The 19,797-nt window shown below is 48.6% G+C and overlaps 1 protein-coding gene across 1 annotated transcript; it reads left to right on the top strand.

Annotated features, from left to right (window-relative positions):
• The first annotated feature begins 1,272 nt into the window (after positions 1-1,272).
• LOC122366894 (facilitated trehalose transporter Tret1-2 homolog) lies at positions 1,273-19,146 on the top strand. The gene is made up of 7 exons (XM_043339548.1): positions 1,273-1,407; positions 6,832-7,013; positions 10,263-10,415; positions 15,196-15,345; positions 15,905-16,122; positions 18,357-18,506; positions 18,955-19,146. The coding sequence occupies exons 3-7, from the start codon at positions 10,356-10,358 to the stop codon at positions 19,043-19,045; spliced, it is 669 nt and encodes a 222-aa protein (XP_043195483.1). The 5' UTR covers positions 1,273-1,407; positions 6,832-7,013; positions 10,263-10,355; the 3' UTR covers positions 19,046-19,146.
• Positions 19,147-19,797: the final 651 nt, after the last annotated feature.

The following is a 19,797-nucleotide window of genomic DNA, read 5'->3' on the forward strand; positions in this document are numbered from 1 at the left end:
AAAACAACTTTGATGTGTGATCTTCTTCGTACATTGCTAATGTTATTTTAAACAAGGAGTGAAAAAGGGAGACGAAGATTTCACAAAGAAGGATCTCCTGTTGCGGATCAATCAGCTGCTGGAACAGAAAGGCATAAACACCACGCATCTCATTTCATCGTTTTCCTAACGACTCTGCACCAATGTAAGCACTGATCAATTCAGTGCGAGCATCGATGTGACATTTGTGTGCCAAGTTTGGGTGTTATCCGCCCAGCCGTTCTTGAGATATGCGGCACCCCGCACGTGCGCACGTGCAGTAGCACCCCCATGGTGACACATGGAAATGCATTGGCCACTGAGGGCAAACTATTGACGAATTTTTACTGTAATGGGCCCAGCCATTGCGGAGTTACTTTATGTGGAAAAATTTCGACACCCCTAAGTTGGCACGTGGCACGTGCGGTAACATTAACTAAGATGAAGAAAATCGGGCGAAATTCGGAGAAGAAGGAATAAGCCTACCAAATATGTATGACATACTGTCAAACTTGTGTACCATTGTGAGTAAATGACCATATAAAAGGTCGTATAAGCCGATGGGACTGGGCGTTTCAATACACACCGTCTTACCCATTTTATTTTCGTTATTACCTAAAGGCTGCTTGATGTTTTTGGCTTCAAAGCATTTAAGACATTCTTTGTCGTCTCAGGTCCAGTAAGAATACCTCCAACTCGTGGGAATATGCACTTCAAGCCAACTAACACACCACACCCACGTGTGTCATAATGCTGAGAGATGGCGTTCACTCGGCTTGCTCCTAACTTACGATAATTCTCTCGCTAGATGGCAGGCCTGATCCCAATGTCGCGGATCCCAATGTTAATTTCCACGAGACACCAATCCAGTGTTATATCATCCATGACCGAGGTTTCCATTTTTCTTCCCAGAGCAAGTTCAGTAAGATATTTGCCATACGTCGTTTAATATCTATTCAGAAACTCACAATTTAATTATTGAAATCAACTTTTTTAAGATTTTTATCAAAAAATCACCAGAACTGTAGGTCATCAACCCGTGCCGGAAAACAGTGCAGGAAAGATCACGTGCAAATGTTTCCCGCACGGCTAGGATAATGCTAAAGGGATATCTCGGCGTATGGGAAAGAAAGGAACCACGGAATATATAGTCTACGACATATATTCGTAGACTATAGTCGTAGACTATATATTTCGTGAAGGAACATAACTGTGACGGTTGTGATATTGTGTATAGCCCACTGCAGTGACGTGTTTCCGCTAATTTCCGGCAGGTGGCAGCAGCGCTGGCCTTCTCGCAGACGCACTCGGTGATTGGAGCGGCCATCGCATTCATCAGTGTGTTCATCATCCAAGAATCGCAAACAGAGAACAGTCACCTGTCAGTCGGTAAGCTGAACCTGGACTCGTGCACACCTGAAGCAATCCAAATTAAGCATAAAAAGACAGTTAACAAAATGCGCACTAGATAAAATAAATGCCTGATTTGCCTGATTTCTTTCCGTTTGTGTGTTGTAAAAAAAAAGAAGAAAACAATATCATAATACAACGAATAGCCTAACTGGTTAGCCATCATACTGGCAAAAATTGTGATGCAGTCAAAACTTCCTATTACGCTCCTGATGGCAACTTTTGTCTACAACGTAGGCATTCATAGACACAATTATTTATTGCTCAAAATGCACGCGGAACATTAAAACACTCTGATGTCGTTTTTTTTTTTTTGCACGGCTAGCTTCGTTGTTAGGTTAGTCCTATGATGAGTTCACACCGTTTCGAAAGTATTTTATCTTTGCAATGCATTTTATTTCACTTGAAGCCAGCGCATAGACTTTTTCCGACACGTATCACATGTACGATTACAACATATACCTCGGCATCGCCTGAACAGCACGTCCAAACAACGGACTAGTAATATCGGCACTGAAAGCACCCGCCTCCTCAGAAGCCGAGGAATATCGGATCGAAGGCGGGTCGCGACCTCTCGGAGAAATCAGCGACCTTGCGGCACCCCAGCCCTCCGAGCGACGCGAACCCGCTGGCGCAGCGATGCTGGAAGATGGTCCGATGTCCCAGCGGGTCCGCCGTCATGGGTGGTGGTGCCTCCTCGGTGGGAAACAGGATGGCGTTGTTTTGCCTGGATGGGAGGATGCTCCTTATTGGTCTTGTGACATTAGCAGAGTTCACTGGCTTCACTGGAGCCGAGTAGACCTGACTGAAGACGGTCCACAGGATGACGCACATGAAGCAGACATGGCGCACGCCCATGCTGAAGCCGGTGCGGGAGAGGTCGCTGAATGAAGTGACGAATGAGCTCGGGTCAGCTCTCTTCAGATGCTGTCTTTCGCTGCTGGCGAGACGCGGCAGCAGTAAACTGTCGACCTGCTATCCGCTACGGTAGTGGCTGTCCCTGCTGTTGTAGAGGCGGATATACTGCCACTCAGGGAGGGGTGCTGGGGGGGGGGTAGGGGGCTGCTTCGTGCACTCGCTCGGCAACGTCAGATGTCAGGCCACTCCCAGGTGACACCGCTGTCAGCACAGACAGACACTGGAGCCGGTCAGCCTCCAATGTCTTCCCGACCTCGGCTCAGTATTGTTTAACACGTCACTGGATCGATTTCGTTAGAAGTCACTGGCTACTGCCAGCACTGTCTGTAACGTCACTGGAGCGCAGTTGCCAGCACTGAATATGACGTCAACGCAGCGCTACTGTCAGCACTGTCTGCTACGTCACTGGAGCACTGCTATCGACACCGTGTATGGCGTCACTGGGGCGCCCCTCTGAACCTCTGAAGTCAGTGGCCGATCAGGTGTCGTGCAGGTCGGTTACTGTTCTGCAGTCTGCTCGCAACCTTCACGCTGTTTTCACGCTGCGGTTCTGAGTGCCGACTGAACGCACCTGTCACCTGCCGGTAGCGATAACGATTACACCACTTCCGAGAGTTATGAGTCGTGAACTTCAGGGAACACGGTCGTCTTCTCGGTGATGGGGAACAGTGACAATGGTGTGGCACGATCAAAATCAAAGCTAGGTGACACCGGACACACAACACGTCACTAAACTTAGCGACTCTCAGACTTCACTGTCAGATCAGCACACACACACTCACGATTCTCACTTCTCCGCGCAGTCACCGAACTGTATCTCGTGCTAGAACCCTTCGCTAACTGGAAGCCAAAAGGATGACGCCCAGCGCTGGACCCTGGGGTACGCCGTCTGCAGGTGGCTCGTTCTGGCATCGGCAGCCGTCCGTGGCCCTGCCGAGGTCAGGGGGGCTCCGAGTGCCAACTGCGCTATGGCTGCGGAACTGGCGACTGACACGGCGCGGCGCAGCTCCCGGCTCCGACTGTTTATCGGTATCGGACATTTCCGTCGGAGATCGGCGAGAGCACGTCCTGTGCGCCCCGGAGGCGCCGAATTTGGCATGTTTTTATCTCGGGAGGGAAACTGAGTCCAGGGAGCAGTGGAGAAGCGCCTGGCAGTCAGTCTATATTTAGAAGCAGTAGTCCATAACTCAGGGAGCTTTATATGAGAGGCCTTGGCTCCTATAACGGGCACGCATGTATAAATGACGCTTCCGCTCCCCTCCTCCGCCCGCAAAGTACAGAACGCTTACGCTGTTCTCTGTTCAATGTTCAATGTGCAGCTGAGAAGACAGCTATTTCGAGTCACCACATTCCTTTCGCCGTTGCCCTGGCAGAGACGGGAGACCCCGTGCTGACACTCTGGGTCTGTTTTCTTGTCCCAACCACGCCGCCGCCACAGATGACTAGCGAAGAGCTGCAGACTGCCACAGAAGCAAATGCGTGGTCTTTACTTCTCTGGCTTTCACTGCTTCGCAAAGCCACGCACATCTGATTGACACAAGGCTGCGTTAACCTGCGCCCCGTAGGGGGGGGGCCGAAACGGCCCCCCCCCCCTGTCCTTTTCCGTCGATATCTCCTAAACGGCTGGAGATACCGCCACCAAATTTCAGGACCCCTCCGGGCATCACTTTTACACATTGTGACCAAAAAATTTTCCAGAGGCTATGATAGGTTGGCCACAAATGACGTCAGAATGACGTCATGTTCTGCCATTTTCGACCGAAAAAAGACCTTCGCGAGAAGAGCTGTCAGGCTTACAGCTTTGAAGATACAGAAAAATGATCAAGACATAAAAGGTGTAGAATTGACAGGGCTACAAAACTGCTATCTCGGATTTTAGAAGTTTTTGAGTTTTGACCCCCAAAAATCAAAAATGCAATTTTTTGGACATATTAGCCAAAAAATCCAAAAAGTTTTTTGAGTTTCGAAAAACCCGGAATATATGTAGTAGTACCTACCGTCTTCTATCCACATACCAAATTTCAGATCGATATCTCGTTTTTTTGCCAAGTTATAGCGAAAGAACTGTTCAAAAATGATGACGTCAAATTTTCAAACTCAATTTTTGGCAATTCTAGACCACGTAGGGTACAACAAAGACCACCATTGGACTCCCCGTGACGAGCTGCATCAAATCGATACCCATTTTATGCAAAAATATCAACTTTGAAATTTGACCTAATTTGACCTGACCTTGACCTGACCTTCACCAAAACGTGACCTAAGCTGGCCCCAGAGGCTGCCTGACCCACATAATCGCATTTGTCATGTAAAACGGACCATAAAACATGCATCACACGACACTTTCATATTGTGACCCCCAGTGACCTGACCTCTGTGACCTGACCTGGTATCAGTGACCTCAGATAGCGAAGTATGTGTTTGACGAACAATGTACCATCGATGGTTTACAATAACTTACCAATTTACTCGATTTCACAACACATTTCTTGAAATGCCTGTGAACGGTAAAAATCCGACCTTTGACCTGACCTGTGACGTCATCGGTTTGACCTAGGTCAATGCAATTTGGTCACAAGGTAGTTCCCCGGAGGGGCTATCGAACGCCGTTTGAATTTTGAAAATCGGCCGGTAAATTTCCGAGATCTTAGGGGGGGGCCGAAACGGCCCCCCCCCCCTACGGGTGGTAGGGTCCGCCGGTAGCCCTACGGGGCGCGGGTTAAGGATACTGCAACTCTTATGCAAACTTGCATGGTTTTCGTGCATAAATCATGTTTTCCGTGCCTAAGTATGTCTCGTGTATACAATCTGTACCTACATCTGTAGTACCTTTTCAATATTTAGGTACTGATATTCAATATTTAGCTACTGATAGTTTCAACAGCAAGTTAACCTAATTTTAGACAATGACGGAACTGTTCACTTTGACTGACAAAATCTTACGGGCAACGAACTCCAATCCTTGCGGAAGTGTTTCATGGGTCTCATGGGCCTCCGTAAAGCATCGCGTGTGTTTGCGTACACGTTTTACCTCAGTGTCGATCTAATGTGATTTTTCATGCTGATTCATAATACGTAAGAAAAATACAACTTGGTCGATATAACTCAATAGTTCAAATATTTCCTATAAATAAATATATTTTTATGTATTGGTTACAATATTTTTTTATAAATTGTATTTTTATATATTGGTTACAATACATTCCTTTACTTTTTTCCCTTCTTTACTTCCTTCCTTTACTTTTTATTTTACATTTTTAACAATAGCGGTTTTCATGACGGGTTATCTGGCAAATGCACCAAACTTGACCAAATTTGCACCAAATTACAACAATGTCATGAATTGTTGTCTTGTCAATGTCTTGATGTCATGAATTTATTTTATTATTTTTATCGAACATAATGACTGATAATTTGACATATCGGGGACATAAGCATTAAACAGCTGTGCAACCCAAGCTGCTAACTACTAAGAAAAACAATGAACCTAATTTGACCAAACCTGCCTCAAATCTGCATCAAATCTGCACCAAATATGAATCTAATGTGTACTAGATAGCCGTTGTGAAAACGGCTCATATAAATGCGTTTATGTAAAAGGTAAAACGTATCCCATTTATCTATGAGGTAGTGGCGGATCCAAGGGGGGGGTCATATGGGTCATGGCCCCCCTTGGGGCCCTTGTGGTGCCCCACGGGGGCACCACAGGCCTGCCAGGGCCACCACCGGCCTATCAATTCCCAGGGGCACCACAGGCCTGACAGGGGCACCACAGGCCCGCCAGAGGCACCTCCGGCCTCGCAGGGGCCAGGGACACCCCCGGCCTCACAGGGGCACCACCGGCCTCGCAGGGGCACCACCGACTTCGCAGGGCCCAGGGGCACCTTGGGCTTATCAGGGGCACTTCAGGTTTGTCAAGGGCACCACAGTCCTGCCAGGGCCGGGGGGCACCAGCGGCCTAGCAGGGGCACCACAGGCCCGCTAGGGGCACCACAGGCCTAGCAAGGGCACCGCGGGCCTGTCAGGGGCACCACGTGCCTGTCAGGGGCACCTCAGGCTTGTCAGGGCCCAGGGGCACCACAGTCCTTTCAGGGGCACCACAGGCCTGTCAGGGGCACCAGAGGTCTAGGAGGGGGACCACAGGCCAGCCAGGGGCACCACCGGCCTCGCAGGGGCACCGTGGGCCTGTCAGGGGCACCACTTGCCTGTCAGGGACACTTCAGGCTTGTCAGGGGGACCACAGTTCTGTCAAGGCCCAGGGGGGCAGGGGAAAAATAAAAAACATAAAAAAAACAGGAAAAAAAAAACTAAAAATAGGGCCCCACCAAAATTAAGTTGCCGAAATCCGTTGAGTTTTTAATTTTGGGTATAGGTAGGGGGCCCCACTTCGATTCATGACCCCCCCCCTTGGAGTTTTTCTGGATCCGCCCCTGCGACGAGGTATTTCCGTTTACCACCTGGCCTCCATTATGCCCCGCGCAACAGGCGAGGTCACGTGGGTGGTGTCGGGCCTGCCGATTGGTCTGGTGGTCGGAAACCTGCTGTCGACGGTGCTGACACCTATACTGGGCTACCGGCGCCTGGTTCAACTGGCCGCGCCCGTCAGCATCTGCAGCTGGCTGACGCTGGCGCTCAGCTTCGAGTTCCCGCTGCTTCTTGTCTCCAGGGTCAGTGGCATGGGGTCAGTGACCTGGTGAGGTCAGGTCAGTGACCTAGGGACAGAGACTTGGGGTGCACACATCAGGGTGTCCCAGAATTGATGGCGGTCTTCGAAAAGTTCGTTGACCTGAAGTTTGAATATTTTGCAGTGATGTATTTTTCAAAAAATAATGTGCAGTGGCATGCGTGCTTATTGTTGCACGTGCTGACCTACTTTCTAGCATATAAAAACTCGTCGAAATGTCTCTATTAAGCATTTCTAAAAATCAATGTCGCAAAGCCCTGAAGAGGTGTCCAGCATGCGCCGGGAGCACTCTTTGGCAGTGCGCTCCCGGGCCGTCGGCATGGTTATCGGCGGCATGAAGCCAGGGCAAGTCGCTCAAGACCTGGAGATTCCAAAGCGGTCGCTGGAACGTTGGCTTGCCCTTCGCCGTGCTGGCAAAAGGCTTGAGAACCAGGAAGGACGTGGTCGCAAGTCCACCATCACACGCATCGCCAAAATCGTCATCGCAAAGTCCGCCTTCAAGCGGGGGCACTCAACCAGAAAACTGTCCAACAAGCTTTCACAGCGAGGTCATCCGGTATCAAAGTCCTCTGTACACCGTTATTTGAGGACCTGTCTTGGTCTCAAGCCGCAGCTGCAGCCTAAGCTGTCCCCGGAACAGAGGCCCCGACGTCTGGAGTTCGCCAAACAGCACTCCAGCTGGACCATTGACGACTGGAGACGGGTCATTTTCAGCGACGAGTCGCCCTACCAGCTACACCACCCACCCAACCGCCAAAACGACCGAGTTTGGGCCCATGGCTCTTTTGACGTCATCCCAACGGAAACTGTCAGGCATCCGACCAAGGTCATGGTGTGGGGGCGCGATGAGCTTCCGGGGGCTGTCTGATCTGCACGTGGTCCCCCGCGACCAGACTGTCACCGCCAGCTACTACCAGGACAACATCCTTGAGACGGCTCTGAAGTCGGCGCTGAGCAGAACCCGTGAGAACGGCCCTCCGACAAAGGTCAAACTCCACCCTGACATGTCCAAGGTCATCTTCCAGCAAGACGGCGCCCCGGCTCACACCGCCGGCACGAGCCAGAAGTGATGCGAGGAGCACCTCCCGGACTTCTGGCGGAAGGAAGTGTGGCCACCCAACAGCCCGGACCTGTCTCCTATCGAAACCTCTGGGCCATCGTCCAGAACAAGATGGACGAGATACCAGCTGCGACCTCCAGGGACGGCCTGGTAGACAGCCTCAAGCTCGCCTGGAGGAAGATCCCGCGCGAGACGCTGGAACACCTGATCAGTGGCATGCCTGAGCGCATGTAGGCGTGTGTGAAGGAGAGGGGCGGATACATTGGTAAATAAACCGTGCCACCATGCCGACTGGTTTTTGCCACAGGGGCGATGATTTAGACCGCCATCAATTTGGGACACCCTGTTAGGGTACCTACAATGACCTGGGCGAAATTAGCTGGGAGTCAGTGACCTGGGGACCGCGTGGCGTGGCCTTGGGGTCAGAGACCTGGAGTCAGTGACTTTGAGGTGTCAGTGACCTGAAAGGATCAGTGAGCTGGGGATCATTGACCTTGAGATTTCAGTGAGTTGAAATGAAGCGGTCAGTAACCATTAGAGAACGGGGTTGGTCATTAGCTTTGCTCAAGTACCTAATTTCTCCCCAGATCGTCACTTATCTGTTCCCGTGTGAATTTCTCTGACCCTCCTGTAACCCGTGTGACTTGCTGTGACCCCGTGGGACTCGTGTGACCCTGTGACCAGTGTGACTCCGTGTGACCAGGTGACCCTGTGACCACGGTTCGTCGGAAACTCATCTCATCCACAAAAGAAACGAAATATACCATTTGAAAGCTGACGGTGAGCTGATTCCAAAAATGTATTTTTTATCGAAATCGTTCGATGGCCTTTTTCAAAAATTGCGTTTTTCTAAAAACGTAATAATTTTTATTCAACGAGCTGTCCAGGACAGTCTTGAAATCATAGGCATGTTTTTTCGTTTTCCAGTGAAAGCTGAATACCAAAGGAACAATATGCACCAATAAAATATTCTCAAATATTAATATGCGCCTCTCACAGCTGGCAACAAGGCGTAATCACACAACTGAGCGTCACGATGGATCAAGCTCAGCCACACAGAAGCGTGAAATGACCCTTATCGACTCGTAGACCTGGCGCTAGGCCCGTCTGACCGGCCAAGGAAGAAACGTCCGAGTCTCGTCCTGCTAAACAAGTGTTATATTTGTTTGTTTAACGATCCATATCGCTATCAAAGTTATTCAGGATATCTGTGAAGACAGTTCAATGTTCTGCTAGATTTACAACATGCTTTAATTTACATTTTCTTATACAGGTTTTGCTCCGTCCCGCTGCGCTCAATGCCTGCGCAGGGAAAGTTAGCGGGGTTTCACTGTCAGAGGCCGTACTAGTGACAGCTGTTCGGCCCTGCGACCGGTCAAAAGCTTGCCCCGCCCCGCCGGGCGCTACCCCCACTCCAGGCCAGCTGAGGCCGGTGCAACCTCTGACAGCTCAGCGCGGTCAGCTTTCCTGATGCCTAGCTGAGTTGAGCAAAGTAGACATAAACAAATGCAAATTCATACATGATGTGAAAATGACAGAGCAATGAATCTTGCTCTCAGGTATCCTGAACAACTGAAGTACCGATTTGAATCGTTAAACTAACAAATATGGCGTCCGTTTCGCAAGGCGACAGCCGAACGTCTCTTCCGTGGCCGGTCAGACGGGCCTAGCGCTGGGTCTGCGAGTCGATAAGGGTCATTTCACGCTTTTGTGTGACTTACTTTGATCCATCATGACACTGAGTTGTGTGATTGCGCCTTGTTGCCGGCTGTGAGAGACACATATTAATATTTGAGAATATTTTTTCGCTACATATTGTTCTTTCGGCATTCAGCTTTCACTGGAAAACGAAAAAACATGCCTATGATTTCAAGAATGTCCTGGACAGCTCGGTGAATAAAAAATTATCACGCTTTTACAAAAACGCAATTTCTGAAAAAAGGCCATCGAACGATATCGGTAAAAAAAAAACACATTTTTGGAATCAGCTCACCGTCAGCTTTCGAATGGTATATTTCGTTTCTTTTGTGGATGAAATAACTTTCTGACGAACCGTGTGACGTGTGTGCTCCGTGTGACCCGTGTTCAGGTGGTTCTCGGCGTGGCGCTCGGCGTCACTGACGGCCCGCTGTGCCCCGTGTGACCCGTGTGCCCCGTGTGACCCGTGTGCAGGTGGTTCTCGGCGTGGCGCTCGGCGTCACTGACGGCCCGGTGAGGGCCTACATCAGTGAGGTGACGTCCGAGCGCCTCCGGGGCCCGCTGGGCATGCTGCCCCACATCTGCATCACCATCAACATGCTGGTGGTCTACGGCGTCAGCTCCCAGGTCAGCCTGGGACAAGGGGGGCAGGATCAGCCTGATCCGGGGGAGAGGAGACAGAAGGGACGGGAGGGCGGTGGGAACTGTGTGAGAGTATGGGATGTAGGAAATGGAGATGATTATGCAAGAGGAGAGTTGAAAAATGGTCAATCAGATTGTCATAGTTCTGTTTTAACCCGCGCCCTGCTGGGGGGGGGGGTGTTTGAACACCCCCCCCCCTGTGGTTTTTCGCGGATATCTCAAAAACGGCGGCGCGGAGCGCCGCCGTTTTTGGTACACCTTATCACACATCAATTCCACACATAGTCTGAAAATTTCAGACCAAGGTCATTCAAGGTCAGGTCACCAGGTCACTTGAACTGACCTCACCTCATAAAAAGTTTCAATGTCTGCCATAGCTACACCGAGTGACCGATCGCTTTGAAACTTTCAGTGATTGCTAAGAGCAATAGCATGTACAAAATGTATATCTCAGAATTTTGATATCGATGACCTAAGGTCAGGTCAATTTTGCGACCTCCCCATTATAAGTCAATAGGAGAAAATTGAAAGGCGCTTTTTTGGATGAAAGCCATTATAAACACTCCTAAACACTGAATAACAAGTAACTAAGACACACTGAACATGAAATGGTATATGTGACCCCTGTTTATGCCCCTGAGGTCATCTCAGGTCACGGATGGTATCTAACAGTTTTTTCGCAAATAACTTTTGATAGAGGCATGCTAGAGCGATGAAAACGCCTTGGATGTGTTCAGCTCGACGATACGGATCGACTGATATGCAACATGACCCTTTCCGGTCAGGTCATGACCTTGACCTGAGGTCAAATTTTCAAGTTGACCTTTCAAGGTCAAGTTACAGTTCATTCGATGCGTCTTGCGGAGAGGAACACGATGCAGGTAAAAGTAGGCTCGTGCAAGGCTTGGGTCAAAAGTTATTGCAGAAAAACTGTTTTCGAAAAAAATCGGCTATTTTGGCAGTTTTTGCCCCCTGCAGGCAAAACCGTTGACGATAGGTCAAATCTGAGAGGATTACTTAGAAAGGGCGTTAATAGGGCTATCGAATGCGCTTTTCTGCGGTGCTGTAGCTCTATTGGTTCCCGAGTTATGCGTTGGCTTCTTGGAAATTGTCGACATTCGACCTGAAAATCGGCGAAATTTTGCCTTCAATGACCTCTGGTGACCTGACCTTTGACCTGACCAAAAAAGTCACCGAAGTGATTTCGTCATTATTTTTGGCGTTTTTTTTTCGAACGCCGCCTTCCGCGTATCGCTACGTGGCCCAGGAGCCGAGTTAGAAGGGGGGGGTGTTCAAACACCCCCCCCCAGCAGGGCGTGGAAATCCAGGACCCCCAGCCGGGCGCGGGTTAACATTTAACCCGCCCACCGACGGGGGTCTGCGCCAACTTCGCACCGACGGGGGGGGGGGGCGGATGACCGCCCCCCCCCCCTGAGATCTCGAGAACGAAGCAAGATAGCGACAAGCGGTAAACGGCATCGGATACGCACGGACAAGGTCTACAATTTTTACTTAGGTCATTTTCAGGTCAGGTCAAATATGACGTCACAGGGTTCGAAAAAGTCAAAATGGCGGCGCTAGATACGGAGAGAGTTTTTCTCGAATAACTTTCTAATTAGTCAAGATAGGAACAAACTAAGGGCATCATCGTGATCCTCTCGTCATTCCGCATCGAATGATATATATGTTGACCTCGAAAGGTCAAGATCAAAGGTTGACCTCAGGTCACGTGACCTCGAGGTCATCATGTATATCATTCGATGCGTCTTGACGAGCTGAACACAATGAGACCATCCGCGCGGCTGTATCTTGTTCCTGTACGGAGTTATTGGCAAAAAACCTTTGGTGACCTTTGATGACGTCACATGACCTTACAGCTGCCCAACAGCAAAACAGACCTCAAGGTAGTGAAGGTTGATCGTATATGAAGTCATGTATGGTATATGGGGCCATTCCGACCCGTTTTAGTGGTAAAAACAGGGAGTTGATTTTTCCCCCATTGACTTATAATGGGGAGGGCGCGAAATTGACCTGACCTTAGGTCACCGACATCAAAATTCCGAGATATACAAATTGTAGCTACTAATGACCTAATAACGTCCTGCGACTTTCAAAGGCCTCCGACATCTACTGTAGCTCTGGCACGGTGACAATGTTGCAAAAAAGTGACTTGAGGTTGGGTCATTCAAAGTGACCTGGTGACCTGACCTTAAAAGTTAGGAGGTTCAACCTTGCACACCATGTGTAAAATTAATGAGAGAATAGTCGTACCAAATTTCGCGGCGCTTCGCGCCGCGGTTTTCCCGCTATTTGCGAAAAACCTCAGGGGGGGGGCGGATATCCGCGCCCCCCCCCCCCGTCGGTGCGCGGGTTAACACAAAAACGTTGAAGTTAAATTTTGGAGCATGGATAATTAAATATTGGTGGAGCCTATCATCCAGTCCATACTGCGTTTCCTGTAGAAAAATGGACACAAGTTTGATGCCCGCTATCCTACTGCAAGGCAGTGCGTCAGCCCCTTACATTGACCGGTGCCTTATTACAGACCTCTTGGCGTAACGCAGTTCTGTTCTGCGGTATCGCGCCGTCAGTGCCGCAGTTTTTAGCCACACTAGTGCTGCCAGATGCTGCCAAATGGCTGCTGGCTCACGGCTACCCGGCAGAAGACGCCAGAAAATCTATACTCTTCTTTCGGTATGTGTCCATACTGTTTGCCAATATGAAGTTCTTTGTATTCAAACTTCGATCTTTAGAGCTTTTAGAGAATTTTCGTTTCATAGTGTAATGTCAAGAAGCCTTATATGATTGCAACAATATCCAACGTTTATCGACTGATTTTATTTCTTGTTAAAAATAAAAACTATAAGGAATGTCAAAACCAATCTGCATATTTCCTGCTATTTATCATCAAACGCTCGACCCTGAGCGTCATTTAGCGGCCTGCCGTCAGTAACAGACCAACTGTTTGCAGCGGCCATCCCGAGACGGCTGACCTCGAGGTCAAGGCCATCCTCTCCTCGCTGAAGGGCGACGTCAGCTCGCGCAGCCCGGTGCTAGTGCGCATGCGCGCTGTGCTGACTCAGAGTCGTCACCGGCGGCCATTCCTGCTGCTGCTCGTTCAGCTGTTTCTGTTTGTGTTCAACTCGGGAGAGGCTATCGCCAACTTCACAACGGTGAGCATGTGGGAATCGCTGTGTTGTTCTGCTTGCACGACTTTTTAGCAATTTACTTACGAAATATATTACATTACTTATACGGTATGCATGCATTCTGATTCATCTTGAGTTGCCTATATGTAAATGCTCTTCTGCGACACCGTCAAGTTGTATATATCTCTGATATCATATCTTAACCCGCGCCCGGCTGGGGGTCCTGGATTTCCACGCCCTGCTGGGGGGGGGGTGTTTGAACACCCCCCCCCCCTTCTAACTCGGCTCCTGGGCCACGTAGCGATACGCGGAAGGCGGCGTTCGAAAGAGCGTCAAAAATAATGACAAAATCACTTCGGTCAATTTTTTGGTCAGGTCAAAGGTCAGGTCACCAGAGGTCATTGAAGGCAAAATTTCGCCGATTTCCAGGTCGAATGTCAACAATTTCCAAGAAGCCAACGCATAACTCGGGAACCAATAGAGCTACAGCGCCGCGGAAAAGCGCATTCGATAGCCCTATTAACGCCCTTTCTGAATAATTCTCTCAGATTTGACCTAACGTCAACGGTTTTGCCTGCAGGGGGCAAAAACTGCAAAAATAGCCGATTTTTTTTCGGAAACAGTTTTTCTGCAATACCTTTTGACCAAAGCGTTGTACGAGCTTACTTTTACCGGCATCGTGTTCCTCTCGTCAAGACGCATCGAATGAACTATAACTTGACCTTGAAAGGTCAACATGAAAATTTGACCTCAGGTCAAGGTCATGACCTGACCGGAAAGGGTCATGTTGCATATCAGTCGATCCGTATCGTCGAGCTGAACACATCTAAGGCGTTTGCATCGCTCTAGCATGCCGGCTCTAATAAAAGTTATTTGCGAAAAACTGTTAAATACCATTCGTGACCTAAGATGACCTCAGGGCATAAACAGGGGTCACGGACACCATTTTCATGTTCAGTGTGTCTAAACCACTTGTAATTCAGTGTTTGGGAGTGTTTATAATGTCTTTCGTCCAAAGGAGGCGCATTTCAATTTTCTCCCATTGACTTATAATGGGGAGGTCGCAAAATTGACCTGACCTTAGGTCATCGATATCAAAATTTTGAGATATACATTTTGTACATGCTATTGCTCTTAGCCATCGCTGAAAGTTTCAAAGCGATCGGTCACTCGGTGTAGCTATGACAGACATTGAAACTTTTTATGAGGTGAGGTCACTTCAAGTGACCTGGTGACCTGACCTTGAATGACCTTGGTCTGAAATTTTCACAACATGTGTAGAATTGATATATGATAAGATGTACAAAAAACGGCGGCGCTCCGCGCCGCCGTTTTTGAGATATTCGCGAAAAACCACAAGGGGGGTGTTCAAACACCCCCCCCCCCCAGCAGGGCGCGGGTTAATTAAAAACTAGCTTGTGTCAGTGTGAAATGTATGTAGCCGATGCAATGAAATGTTTTGTTCTTGCTGAACAATTTCGTCTCCATAGAATTAGGTGGCTGGTTTATTTAAATTTATTATCGTCTAAAACGGCGGCGCACCAAGATTAGCTGAAGAGTTGTGCCGCAAATGCCTATACGCCGTGATGTTGTGACTCGTACGGCCCATTTTGCAGGTGATTTTCGCGGCGGCCACCAGCGACAGTAACCCGTACTACAGTACCATCTGGGTGGTGCTGGCCCGCCTGCTGGGCTTCTTTCTCTCCGCCTGGCTGATCGAGCGGATCGGCAGGGTGCGCCTTCTGCAGGCGTCAGCGGGGGTGCAGGTGAGGACTGGGTGTTTCAGAGGGGGTGCTGGTGAGGACTGGATGTTCCAGGGGGAGGGGTACAGGTGAGGGCTGGGCGCATCAGAGGGCTGCTGGTGAGGACTGGGTGTTTCAGAAGGGGGTGCAGGTGGGGACTGGGTGCTCCTGCTGCAGGGGTCGGCCGGGATGCAGGTTAGTATCAGCGTCAGAGAGGGGGGGGGGGTGCGGGCAGAGACTGGGTGTGTCAGCGAGGTGAAGGGATGGAACTTTGATTAGTGAAGAAAGGAGAGGAGAAATGGTTTGATCAGTTGACTTTTAGGCAGTTGAGATATGACATAAGCGCTATTATTAATCGAAGCGCCGCTCTAGTTCAATATATCATTAGGACCTTCATTTTCTAGCTTCATCAGACGGATTCATTCCCAGTCTACCAATGCAATTCAAATTGCAGGTGTCTTAGACTAAATATTCCTCTAATGTATCCATTTTAGTCTAATTTAAGGCGAAGTCCAGACTTTTGAAGATAGTGAGCACACGGTTGTTAGTCTACGTCATTATCTATCCTCCCCTCGTTGGTCAGCTGTTGGGCAGCGTGCTGGTGGGTTTCTTCTTCTACTACCGCCCCTCGCTGGCGGCGCACGGCTGGCTGGTGCTGGTCGGCGCGCTCATCATCTTCTTCACCTACGGCGTGGGCATAGCGCCGGTGACGTGGGTGTACTTCTCGGAGCTGACCGCCAGCGCGGTCCGCTCAGTCAGCCTCAACATCCTGCTCGTCTGCTTCGGACTGATGATGTTCAGGTCAGCGCAGTGTCCCACCGCCGCAGATTGGCTGTGTCTTTGATGGTGCAATTTAATTAAACGGGTCCGTCCCTGTCTCTTTTACCCCTTCTGTCTCTTGTGTACGCCTGGATAGACTATTGATAAAAAACCTTTCGCTGATGAAAGCTGTTTTTTGATTACTAGTTATTTGGAAAAAAAATGAGTTAATCTTATACTCGAAATAACATCTTGTATATAATCTAAAAAAAAGTAGCAATCGCATGCTATTCCACACGGCTCCTTACTTCAGCAGTTTAGCTGCACGTGACCACCTCATGCTCCCACTGATGATATTCACAATGAGTCCAATGACTTACTCGTACACAACCCACTGTAAACACTGTCATCAGTGCACCAAATGACTGCTGCTTGTACCACCACAGACAGGTCACCGGCAAAACGCAAGTCAGATCATCATATGAACATGACCAGTATACCCAGACGTAACACAGATCTGCCAACTGTTTCACGTCAGCTTGATGTACCCATTGACCTTTTCAATAGCATTGCAAATGTTTTGGCATTGGAAATTGCTTTGTAACTTCCCTGGCGAAACTAAAAAGCATGAATGTTTGTCGGCCAAATACCTTACCATTATTTTAGGTGGATTTACAGCATTTATAATTCGTTTCTTTTTATTATTGTCAATTGCATTTTTATTAAATTACAATATGCCACCATCCGACGTTTCCAGACCTTTAGCCCGCGCCCCGTAGGGCTACCGGCGGACCCTACCACCCGTAGGGGGGGGGGGGCCGTTTCGGCCCCCCCCTAAGATCTCGGAAAGTTACCGGCCGATTTTCAAAATTCAAACGGCGTTTGATAGCCCTACCCGGGAACTACCTTGTGACCAAATTTCATTGACCTAGGTCAAACCGATGACGTCACAGGTCAGGTCAAAGGTCAGATTTTCACCGTTCACAGGCAATTCAAGAAATGTGCTGTGAAATCGAGTAAATTGGTAATTTATTGAAAACCATCGATGGTATATTGTTCGTCAAACACATACTTTGCTATCTGAGGTCACTGATACCAGGTCAGGTCACAGCGAGGTCAGGTCACCGGGGGTCACAATATGAATGTGTCGTGTGATACATGTTTTATGGTCCATTTTACATGACAAATGCGATTATGTGGGTTAGGCAGCCTTTGGGGCCAGCCTAGGTCACGTTTTGGTGAAGGTCAGGTCAAGGTCAGGTCAAATTAGGTCAAATTTCAAAGTTGATATTTTTGCATAAAATGGGTATTCATTCGATGCAGCTTGTCACGGGGAGTCTAATGGTGGCCTTTGTTTTGCTCTACGAGTTCTAGAATTGCCAAAAATTGAGTTTGAAAATTTGACGTCATCATTTTTGAACAGTTTTTTCGCTATAACTTGGCCAAAAAACGAGGTATCGATCTGAAATTTGGTATGTAGATAGAAGACGGTAGGTACTATCACATATATTCCGGTTTTTTCGAAACTCAAAAAACTTTTTGGATTTTTTGGCTAATATATCCAAAAAAATGCTTTTTTGATTTTTGGGGATCAAAACTCAAAAATTTCAAAAATCCGAGATAGCAGTTTTGTAGCCCTGTCAATTCTACACCTTTTATGTCTTGATCATTTTTCTGTATCTTCAAAGCTGTAGGCCTGACAGGTCTTCTCGCGAAGGTCTTTTTTCGGTCGAAAATGACAGAACCTGACGTCACTCTGACGTCATTTGTGGCCAACCTATCACAGCCTCTGGAAAAATTTTTTTGTCACAATGTGTAAAATTGATGCCCGGAGGGGTCCTGAAAGTTTGGTGGCGATATCTCCAGCCGTTTAGGAGATATCGACCGAAACGGACAGGGGGGGGCCGTTTCGGCCCCCCCCCCCCTACGGGGCGCGGGTTAAGTAAAATTAACGCCTACAATGCCAGTGTATGTGTAGTCGACTACTTAGGTACAGAATGATGTTCCACTTTTCACAGGCAATTATTTGCCTGGAGTGGTAGGCTGCGCCGCATCACACGGGCTGAGTTCACAAATTATAGCTTCGTCCCAATGCTCACAATCGACTCGCTTAATTGCGTGATAAATGACACAACTTAGCGCTCCGGTCAACTGATAGCTTCTGAGGAGTGGAACATCATTCTGTAGTCGACTATACATACGTACGTCGACTATCTGAAGAAGTCGTCGAAGTCGTCGCTGTCTATTTCTCTGACGTTCTGCGTCCTTTTCCCCAGTTTCGTGCACTCGTACGTCTGGCTAGAGTCCGTGCTGGGAATACACGGCGTGTTCTGGGCGCTGTCAGTGCTGAGCGTCGTTCAGATCGTGTTCGCTCAGATCTGGCTGCCCGAGACTCGTGGACTCACCCTGGAACAGATCCAGAGCAGGTAAAACCCCAATTCTAAACCTGGACAGGTAAAATTGCCAATAGATCACCAGCACTGACACCTGGGACTCACCCTGGAACAGATCCAGAGCAGGTAAAACCCCAATACTAAACCTGGATAGGTAAAACTGCCAATAGATCACCAGCTCTTAGAACCGGGGACTCACCTTGGAACAGATCCAGAGCAGGTAAAACCCCAATACTAAACTGGGCAGGTAAAACTCCAATAGATCACCAGCTCTGAGAACTGGGGACTCACCCGAGAACATGTTGAGAGCACATAAACCTGATAACTTCTCTCTTAGACCTGGGGACTCACGCTAGAGCAGATCTAGATAACGTCTCACTCTGTTTGAATTTTGTCATCTCTTGTAAGTAAATAACGGGCTCATTGCCAATATATTTTCTTGTGAATTCGAGGGCTCATTTTGTGTGTCTTTTGCGTCCAGGTATTTTGAAGGAGCCCAGGACGAGAGTGACAGCGAGTCAGAGAAGGCACATGAGATGCAGCGCGATCCAGCTCAACAGAATGCAGTGTGAAGCATGAGGTCTGTGTAGAGGCGTCCTTTGCGTGTCATCGATCTTCGGAGGCTGCCCTTGTGCTCTGTTAGCGCTTCTCCATATACATCATATCCGCTTACTTTTAGCCTTCGCCCTGGTGGGGGGGGGGCCATTTTGGCCCCCCCCCTGTGGTTTTTCAGCGATAACTCAGAAACCACTTGAGTTAGCGCCCTGAAACTTTGTATAGCTGTTTATTCAACATTTTTACATCATGTCCTTTTTTGGAGGGTTCGGGTCAGGTCAGGTCAGGTCACAAGGTCACCAAAACTGACACCACCTCTAAAAAAGTTCAAAGCTCTCTCAAAGGCACAGCTTTTATCCGATCGATGTAAAATTTACAGTACTTGAAGATGTCACTCAGCTCTACAAAATGGCTATCTCGGATTTTTTATAAATGTGACCTAAGGTCAGGTCAGGTCATCGCTGCTCCCCATTATAAGTCAATGGGAGAATCGAAAAGTAGTTGTTTTTCAGCTAAATCGGGCGTGATTGTTCCTATATTTCGTTATTGAAGTGTCTTGGGTCAGCAAATCACAGCCCATGTGAAACCATTTGCTTGTGACCTCGCTGAGGTCACGCTAGGTCATCTCCCTGGTCACCAGAGGTCACCAGCGGTTTTTCTGCACTTACTTGTTATTGAATAGAGATAGAGACTCCGTTCGACGTTTATCGTGTTTGTCTCGTCAATGCGGATCGAATGATATGCAGCATGACCTATTTCGGTAAGGTCA

This window comes from Amphibalanus amphitrite, unplaced genomic scaffold (genome assembly GCF_019059575.1).
Source record: "Amphibalanus amphitrite isolate SeventyFive unplaced genomic scaffold, NRLGWU_Aamphi_draft 000837F_arrow, whole genome shotgun sequence".
In the NCBI taxonomy this organism is placed as follows: Eukaryota; Metazoa; Arthropoda; class Thecostraca; order Balanomorpha; family Balanidae; genus Amphibalanus; species Amphibalanus amphitrite.

Coding starts and splice junctions, on each gene's coding strand:
- LOC122366894 (XM_043339548.1), top strand. CDS start 10,356: ATGCTGCCCCACATCTGCATCACCATCAACATGCTGGTGGTCTACGGC. Junction 15,346..15,904: donor AGGCGTCAGCGGGGGTGCAG/GTGAGGACTGGG, acceptor CTCGTTGGTCAG/CTGTTGGGCAGCGTGCTGGT. Junction 16,123..18,356: donor TTCGGACTGATGATGTTCAG/GTCAGCGCAGTG, acceptor CCTTTTCCCCAG/TTTCGTGCACTCGTACGTCT.